The sequence below is a fragment of the Hibiscus syriacus genome, unplaced genomic scaffold (assembly GCF_006381635.1).
Source record: "Hibiscus syriacus cultivar Baekdansim isolate YM2019G1 unplaced genomic scaffold, ASM638163v2 tig00116971_pilon, whole genome shotgun sequence".
Lineage (NCBI taxonomy): Eukaryota > Viridiplantae > Streptophyta > Magnoliopsida > Malvales > Malvaceae > Hibiscus > Hibiscus syriacus.
The window spans coordinates 4,133,707-4,143,425 of NW_024063495.1; the positions used below are offsets into that span (position 1 = coordinate 4,133,707).

Genomic DNA, 9,719 nt, shown 5'->3' on the forward strand with positions numbered 1-9,719 from the left:
TATTAAAATAAAATAAAAAACTAAACCAAATATATATTTATTTTGATATCGTAAAATTAAAATAATTTGAATTTAATATCATAATTTTAATACATTTGTTTTTGTGGAACGAAGAAATTAATTATAAATGATCATATTTTAATACATAATTTAACATCATATTTTACATGCCATTTCCTTCGGCATCCGTCAAAACGTTTGAAAGATTAATCAAAATAACGATGTTATTCGTTTATTCGAAGCCATATTTGCTAATCGGTCTGCACACTTGTTGTCTTCAGGTCACATGTGTTTCATCTCGCTTACCCAACCTTCTTTTAGTAGTTCTTTACCGTCTTTTACTTGGTAATTTTTTAACGTCTTTTACTAATTCTCTATTTAGAACGTCGACCACCCGTTTCGTATTCATCTCCCCCAATTAATTTCGTCGCACCCAACGACTTTGCATAAACCCTTGTCCGATTTCCCATTTTATGCGAAAGCACTACTTGTTGCTCCGATTTGCATCATGACTGATTATTTCTCCTGCTGATGCGGCTACTTTGCACGGCGTCAGTACTTAAAATATTAATATTATATCTTTTAAACAAGCAGTGTCTTTTAGTTATTTTTATTATTATTATGAGATGATTGTAAGAATAATATTTATTTAAAATTTTACACATCCTACAATTATAACCGTTTGCACCCGAAAAACCCGAAAACTCTAAGAAAAATAATATTCTCTCTTATCACTAAGATCGTTTAATGAGGTCACGATATAGTATAGTTAATTATAGTAAATAAACTTATACACTATCGATGCATCAATTATAAATGGTATTAAATATAAATGCTATTAAGTTCAATTTTGTTTCTAGTATAATAAAGCCAACTTATTACCGTAATAATGAAGAATTTATCTTACAAAAATGGCATAAACAACGACCTGCCAAAAGCCAAAATATTAATTTTTACGACAGGATAAAAGGGAGATTACAGTATTGATTTCATAAAGGCAAAACTAGAATGAATAAAATGAGTAGTACCTAAGGTTCACCCAATGCCAAACGCAGGACAAATATGCACCTAAAATCCACTTCCATTCAACAGCTCAAATTGAGGTTCATATGTACCTTTCAAATTCCATCTGCGTCAAGAATTCAATGAAAGTTGCAGCTGCCGATTTCAAGCCTCTTATTTTAGTGCTTGTTTTCTTGCTTGCACTACTTTACAACAAACAAACATGGACGTGAACCAAATGCGTCTTCGTTTTCAGCTTCGACTATTCAATCAGAACTGGAATCGTAAAAATCGCTCGGGTATGGTGTCATAACCTCAGATTCGAGCAACTGCACCACCCGGTGCATGCTGGGTCTATCCTCTGGGGTTGAACATACACACTGGATGGCAACTGAGAGCAAGGCATCAAGGATTTCTACCTGCATCCCCACACAATTTGGATCTACAATCTCTCGTTGCCTATTCTCTGTGCTCAAGAAATTTAACTGCATAAAGCCGAACAAGCCAGTCAAAACGAGCAACCCGACTCACATATTCTGAATTGAGGAAGCCATCTACATATCCTTTTGAGTTTTGAGAAGGAGAATTCGAACCCAGTCCTTTGAGGGATAAATGCATCTACTAAATGTTTGAGTGCGTGCATTTGTATTTATTTATTGAAAGTGGAAATTGGTAAAAAGAGCAAGCATCAATTTTCTACTTCCTTGAGCAACAAAATGCTTTTTTACTACAGCTGATAGATAATACTAGAGACATTACTCTGTGGACCGAAGTTCTAACAAACAAGCCAAATTAGGTGTTTATAATCATTCCCATTCCGAAAGATGAGAAGCTTTTCCCTCATTATACAAGAATATTTGTCAAATGTACAACGGATCTTGGTCTTGCAAATTTTTGTTGTATCTAGAATAGAAAGAAAGAAGAGCGGATTTTCACCCTTTGCTTCTATTTTCTTATTTCCTTTTTGTTTGTTTATTTTTCTACCCAATCAAACTCGAACAACTGCCACAGACCCACAGCCATGGACACAACAATATTTCAAAACTTGGAGCAGCTATTACGTCTTTGCAGCCTTGCTCAATGGTTAATGTTCCCATCCTTAGATCTATTGCTACAATCCTATTTAATGTGCTACAGCACACTTAACAAGGTTTCAATTCAATCAAAGAAAATAAGACGAGAAACTTTTCCTAATAAAGAAAGGGAAACGTTAAAAAGGGTGTCTGTTGACTGTGGTGAAAACAGTGCATTATGAAAAAAGCATTTCTTAAAATAGAATTAGTGTCTATAGGCATCTGTTAACAGAACCCATTATAAAATAAGGCAAAATGCGAATGACTGGTTTTGAAAATGCATGAGATATATCATGTTAAAATTCCATGTGCCAACAATCAGACCTCCACCAACAACTATTCTCCATACACAGACTGGTCTGTTTTTTTTCCAGATATATACCACTTTACTTCGAGACAAATTTTCTGACGTCATACCCTATACCTTTCTATTTACAGATGTCTAACATTCAGAAAAGAAAAGGAATACTGAAAAAAGTAAAAAGGAAACAGACACGCTTTTCTCTTTTCATTCCTCAGTCCCCCTAAAATTTATGTTTCTTATAAGCAGCTTTATATATTCAGCAAAATCTGAAGAGAAAAAGTGAGACATACCCAGCCAACGATGTTATGGCCCTTTTCAATGAATGATGCATCAGTAGGTCTCTTTCCACTTAACACTTCAAGCAACAAGACTCCAAAACTATAGACATCCGTCTTTTCAGTTGCTCTCCCGCTTACCATGTACTCTGTTAAAGGAAGCTTAAACGGAGTATTTTGTTATTTATCTTTTGCAAAGCTTAAACAAGACCCAAATCACAAGATAAATTGAATCTATAAATAAAATACAACAACTACTACTGCTACTGCTAATAACAATAATAATATATTACTTATAAACAAACAATAAACAACTTTTAAACAGGCTTTCAACGACTTATTAAACATGCTTTAAAAGATTTATAAACGACCTTTCTTTTGAATATAAATGAACTATACACACCTTGTTCAAGTTTGATTAGTTTAGTAAACAAACCTCAAAAGCTTATCAAATGCTCTAGTCCTTTTACAGTCCCATTTAGTGGCTATATGTGATTGTCAAATTAAGTCATCATCATCGGAATGAAACTCAAAATATGCTTGTGCTAAAGCTAAATTTATCTCCCTCATAATTCGAGCTTAAAGGTAGCTACAGGCTCCACAATTATAGACAGTAAGCCATTATTGCAACTGCATACCTGGAGCCAAATAACCAAAAGTTCCCGCAACAATGGTTGTAATATGAGACTCTTCATCCTCCAACAGTTTGGCAAGCCCAAAGTCTGATACTCGAGCCTCCAAATTGCTATCAAGTAAAATGTTGCTGGACTTTATGTCACGGTGTATGATCCTAGGAGAACAATCGTGGTGTAAATAGGCCATTCCTTTTGCTGCTCCCATAATAATGTTCAAGCGTGTTTCCCAGTCCAACTGCTCAGATCGTTCTGTTATACAAACCACAAAACAACAACATCTCCACGAATAAAGAAATTGATCCATGCAACAAATAAGTAGGACTTCCAACCAATGGGCAAAATCAAAGAAAGAGAAATGTTCCAAGTTTAAGATTAGTCAATAAATCCATGAAAAATACCATGTCTTTCACTTTTTTGAATCTTGTGGTTTAGATAAACAAAGGAAAATGTGCAGTTCATGTTTGTGCCAGGAAATGAACTGCTTCTGAGTAAAAATGGTTAAGGGAGCCTCACCATGAAGAGCTTCATCAAGGCTACCACCAGCAAGGAAATCATAGATTAACAGCTTCGATGTGGGTGAATTACAGTATCCTCGCAAGTTTACAAGGTATCGATGTTTTATGCTTCCAAGAATTTCAAGCTCTCTTTCAAAAAAACGATCAAATCCCCCATTCAACTTCACAATTCGTTTCAAAGCAAACACATTTCCATCATCCATTGCAAGTTTGTACACTGTCCCAAATCCCCCAGTACCTATAATGTGTTCCTCGTTCAAAGTTTCTAATTTCTTAATGATGTCTTTAGAAGAGTATGGCAAGTCTCCATGAAACATAACAATTGATGCCCCTGAAGCAACAATGCCATGTCAATAAAGATGTTCAAATGTTGAAGAGTAAACATGAAAACTGAAAACAGCTAAATTTTCCAAAATTGAAGATCAATTTGAAAGAACACCTCCGCTGACGTCCATGGCCAGAGTTCTTCCCTCATTTTTACCAAACTTCTTATATAGGAAGCTACCCCAGAAACACATAAGTGCCACTAAAAGTAGTGCACCTACTGTTGCTGATGCACTAATGAGAAGTCTTCCAGAGTATTTCCTTTTACCGCCTTGATTTTGAGCTGCAAGAAAAAGATTGAAATACTAACCAAAATGACCTCCAAAATAAAACAACAGATTCAGGAATAAAGGTAAGAAACTTGTGAGGAATTCGGATTTGATGGAAAATTTTCTTCATATCCATATTTTTAACAATGAAAAGAGCACCAAACAATTGACTTAAGTGTTCCCAATGTGTACAACTTACCTGAACCAGATCTGGAATTCGTTGTAGTTCCTCCATTGTCATCTTTGCATGCTACGTTGATTTGCTTTCCGCATAAACCACGATTCCCAGTAAAACTGCCAAAAAATGTTAAACTGTTTAACCTAATAATATTACAGCAATCTTCTTTGAATTTCCAGAGGATGAAGATTCTAAATGTGCAGAATAAAGGTATCACATATAACACTTCCTGGAACTCTCCTGGATGACAATTTTGCCAACATAGCATATACTCACTCCTAATAATAGACAATTTATTGAACACAGTTGCAAAATAACTTATACTTACGAGTTTGCAGTATAGATGCTGAAAACACCTTGTGATGGTATAGGGCCAACCAGAAAATTGTTGGACACATTGCTTTAGGAATTCAATATGATCAACAAAGATCAGTTCATATTCAATAAATCTTAAAAGTGAACTCAGTAAATACCCATTTTTAGAAGGTAACAAATATGAAGCAAGTGAACTAACAATGCAATGAGCTTATCTAGCGTCCCAATTGAAGGAGGGATAGATCCACTGAGGGAGTTGCTTGAGATATCCCTGCAGTTTTGAAAAACATCATAAGTCCAGACACTCTTCCCTTTACCTCTTTACCCACATTTACTAGCAAAAGAAACAACTTACAGATACTGAAGCGAAGATAGGTTCTCCAATTCACTTGGAATTAATCCGCTTAAGTAATTACCCTGCAAGTATCTGTAGAAGAGAACATATCACAATACAATAAAATACAAAGGCAGGCAATTTCAAAATAAGTTCTTTAATACCAAATCTAAATAACCTTGAAAGCCATAACTGGCACTACATATTTACAACAAACTAGTTGAACACCACAGTGTCATTCTTTCATAAAATAAATACAAAACTTTGAATATCAAATACATTGGGGAAGTATTTAGGCAACACGAATAAAAAGTAACAGGTAAGGTTTTTTCTGAGTCTTTTCCTTTTCCTCTTCATATAACGAGCGACTAGATTTGCAAAAAACCAAGTTGGATATAATATCAGGAAAAGGAATAAATAGGAGGTTGCTCCCCTAGCCAACCCCAGCCTCCCAAAACATATAACTTGGCCTGGTGATTGGCCAAGTCGTACTACCCACCCAATGAAGTGTAGAGGTCCAAGTTTCACTTCCCCCCTTGGCCTTCGCACAAATACACTAAAATGATTGCTTGAAAGTTATAAAATATCGCATGCATATAGATATAAGAACAATAGGACCAAACAAAGATCCATACAGAATTCTTAATCAAATAAAGGAAAAAGTTATTTTGAGGGTCAAAGTACTGTTTTGCTTGTATCAACATCACAACCAGACGATGAATCACTAAGGGAATGAAAATTTCTATATTTATTAACATTGCATCCTTTAATTCAATCGTTTGCAAGAAAAATCTATAGAACAGACAAGACTTTTCAATCACAAAGAAGCATAAGATCACGGAATCACATTTTGGCAACAATACTTACATTCCTTGCAGCTCTGTACAATTACCAAGCTCTGAAGGAATTGTTCCATAAAAGTTATTGTTAAAAAGCACTCTGGTTCACATAACAATTATAGAAAATATCAGTTAAAAGAAACAATCTTTGAATAGAGTCCACAGATCATGTATCAATGAAGATACAAAACAGGGACGTCCACAATACATACAAATATCTCAAGTGCTCCAGCTTCCCAAGGTCAGGTGATATAGGACCACTCAGTTTATGATTGGTAAGGCTCCTGAAGAGAAAATTAAGGCAAAGAGAATATGTTAAGCTGCACTTATATTTAGACAAAGTTGTTAAAATGGAAGACATATGTGGACATGATCTTCAAAACTCACAAAGTTGTCACTCTCTTGGTTTTACTATCACATTTCACCCCTTTCCATTTGCATGGATCAGGATCCTCTAGTCTCCAATGAGAAAATACACCATCAGAACTAACAATTGCTATACGAAAGCTTAGAAGTGCCTCTCCTGCATATCAAGAAAAGATCATTCACATTCTATAAGCAGAAAGGCTCCTACTAACCGGCTAGCTAGATATTTTAAAACCAGAAAAAAAACTATTTTATCAGGCTCCAGTTTAAAATGCATTAACAAAAAAGGGAAAAAAAAAGAACCATAAAGACTAAAAGTAAACATGACCATCATAATTCTAAAAGGTGGAAACTTTCAATTTCCTAAGTAAGACAAATTAACCAATATATTCCAACCAAATGTGATACATAAGTAAATCATGACATATCCTTTTTAAAATGGTTAGAGGAAAAGAAGATAAAAGGCTATAATTTTCCAATATTACATATATATCACCTACCATCAGGACTGATAGCTCTGCTTCTGTTTATTAGGAAAATAAAGAACAGTATGTGAAGCAGCGATGGCCATTGACATTTCATCAAACATATGCCCATAATGGCACTGAACGACCATAATATAGATGTTAAAAATCATCTGAGACACCAAACTCAATAAACCGCCCTTGTTGTAACATATGATTATCTGATATATATTGCCATTTGGCAGCCGCAAAAGGAAGAAAAAATATGCCTGGCAAGAAATAGAGAAGAAAAATAAGAATTAGAAATAATACAAAATCTGAAATTGAAATATTGTGGTGTAGATCGATTTTCTTGATGCAATGAAAATAGCTACCAAGACTCTTCCTGATTGTGCAAAAGTACATAACAAGAAACTAACCAAAAGTCCTCCTCTAAAAGGGGAAAAACTATTATTATTATTATTATTATTATTATTATTATCTGTTTAAGAAAAAAGAAACTCAAAGCACCCTCTCATATAGAAGCAAAGGAAAACATAGAGCACGACCAAGACTCTTCCTGATTGTGCAAAAGTACATAACAAGAAACTAACCAAAAGTCCCCCTCTAAAAGGGGAAAAACTACTATTATTATTATTATTATTATTATTATTATCTGTTTAAGAAAAAAGAAACTCAAAGCACCCTCTCATATAGAAGCAAAGGAAAACATAGAGCACGAAAGCCTTACACATTAATACACATCAAATAATTGCTAAATCATGAATTCAGAAGTAGGAAAAAAAAGAGAAGAAAAGTTAATTCATGTAGAAACCCATTGCAGGTTTTGATATCTACGATGGATAAGCTAGTCTAAAAGAGATGCTTACACTAGTGTCCTATATTTTGTGGCATGAATCTTCACAATTGAACTAGTCAGCACAAAAAAGTAATTTTATTCAAAAACACAACTTAGAAACAAGCAGCAGATACTTGGAAGAACTAGCAGAATTAGACTTCAGAGCAATTTTAAAGAAAATTGAACCAATTTCATAAACATAATTCTGATAATCAGAGGTTTTGACATTTTGTAACATTGCTTCCGTCATCTAAAATAATAAGAGCTTAGAAGGTTTGTCCACAAGATATATTTTCAAATATCCATCTAAAAATGCGGATACTAAATTGAAACACAATAGAAGCGATTAATCTAAGAATCATCTTCTCCAACCTATACTGCACAGCTCCATTCAAATTCTCTGAAGTTGAAATTAAACTAACAGGCTCAGAAATTTGATAAACCCGAAAAATACCAAAAAAAAAAACCCGAGCGGGAAAAGAAAAAAGAAAAGAAAAGGAAACGCCTAAAACACAGCTGTCGAATTCAATGTAGATAACAACGAAATCGAGATTCCGAGAATCCGCACCTAAACTTAAGCTAAATTATACATTTTAAGCATGCTGAAAGAAATTAAGCTAAAACGAATTAAAGATTCAGCAAACACTAATCAATCTGGAACTTTAACCATTAAAAAAAGCTAATTTTTTAAGCAAAAAAATTGAAAGAAAAAAGAGAGGAGAAATTGAAGAGAAACCTTTGAGGTTGATTCGATCTGCAGCCGGCAATGAACTGTAAAGAAGAAGAAAAAAGGAGAAATGGAAATGATTCAGTGCTACTTTGTTTGTTGTATAGAGAGAGTAATGAGTGCCAGATTTTTTTTTTTTTTAAAGTGTGATTAAATATGTGTGATTGTGTAGAGGAGGGTCTATGATACATAAAGATGGGGTGTAGATGATGACGTTACACATCGTATAAAGGTGGGATGGTTAAAGTGGAGGGCCGCTATTGGAGTTCTGTGTGACAAGAAGGTCTCTCTAAAACTTAAGGGAAAATTTTATAGAATGGCAATAAGACCAGCGCTGTTGTATGGATCAGAATGTTGGGCAACCAAGAAGGATCACGTAAGGAGGATTGAGGCCGCAGAAATGAGAATGCTTCGATGGACATGTGGTAGGACTCTGAGGGATATGACGACAAACTCTGCTATTAGGATGTCCTTGGGGGTGGTGTCTGTTTCCGAAAAATTGAGGGAGGGAAGACTACGGTGGTTTGGGCATGTCCTTAGGCGACTACCGTCGGATGCGGTCAGGAGGGTAGAGTCGATTACAGTCGACGGTGCCAGAAGGAAAGGACGACCAAGGCGAAAGTGGAAAGACTGCTTGAGATCTGATTTGAGGGATTTAGCCCTTACCGAAGACATGACCTCTGATAGGAAAATATGGAGGCTAAAGACTAGGGTAGTCGAGTAGTGTGGGTCACATCTATAGGGTGTATCATCTCTGTCTTCTTTTAATGTTTTTGTAGTATTTTCCATGACTTATACTTTTTATACGTTTCTGTTATTGGTATTTATGAAGGATTAGAACTGGGCTTGCTAACGTTGACTTCTGTGTATCATTCTCTTCATGTTTCCTCTTTTAAATTTAGCCGGATCTTATGTTTCTGTCTATATGCAGAGATTCTTTCGCAGGGATTATTATGCAGGGATTAATTCCCGTTACAGACGCACATATGGTTTTAATGACTGCATATGAATACTGTTTAGCTATGTATTTATGTATTTATTTATACATGCATTGCATTTTATCTAAATTTTTAATTTTTCTGACTGCCGGAGATCTTCCACGGAAGCTACTCTCAACCTGGCGTTGGGGGTAGCCTACTACCCTACCTCCCCCTTACCCCATACATATGAGAATTGGGTTTTGTTGTTGTTGTTGTTGTTTTCCTTCTAAGCAGTCGGGAAAAACCGTGTGCGAGCGAGCGAACGAGAAAGAATTAGATGC

General features: G+C 35.1%; 1 protein-coding gene across 1 annotated transcript; it reads right to left on the reverse strand.

Moving 5' to 3' along the window:
- Window positions 1–838: 838 nt before the first annotated feature.
- Window positions 839–8,586, reverse strand: LOC120192105 (LRR receptor-like serine/threonine-protein kinase FEI 1). Its single transcript, XM_039194952.1, has 14 exons — window positions 8,468–8,586; window positions 6,930–7,162; window positions 6,451–6,586; window positions 6,276–6,347; window positions 6,092–6,163; window positions 5,246–5,317; window positions 5,090–5,161; window positions 4,904–4,975; window positions 4,597–4,691; window positions 4,244–4,411; window positions 3,803–4,135; window positions 3,293–3,538; window positions 2,670–2,803; window positions 839–1,487 (listed from the first exon to the last, which is right to left on the reverse strand). The coding sequence occupies exons 2-14, from the start codon at window positions 7,024–7,026 to the stop codon at window positions 1,269–1,271; spliced, it is 1,788 nt and encodes a 595-aa protein (XP_039050883.1). The 5' UTR covers window positions 7,027–7,162; window positions 8,468–8,586; the 3' UTR covers window positions 839–1,268.
- Window positions 8,587–9,719: the final 1,133 nt, after the last annotated feature.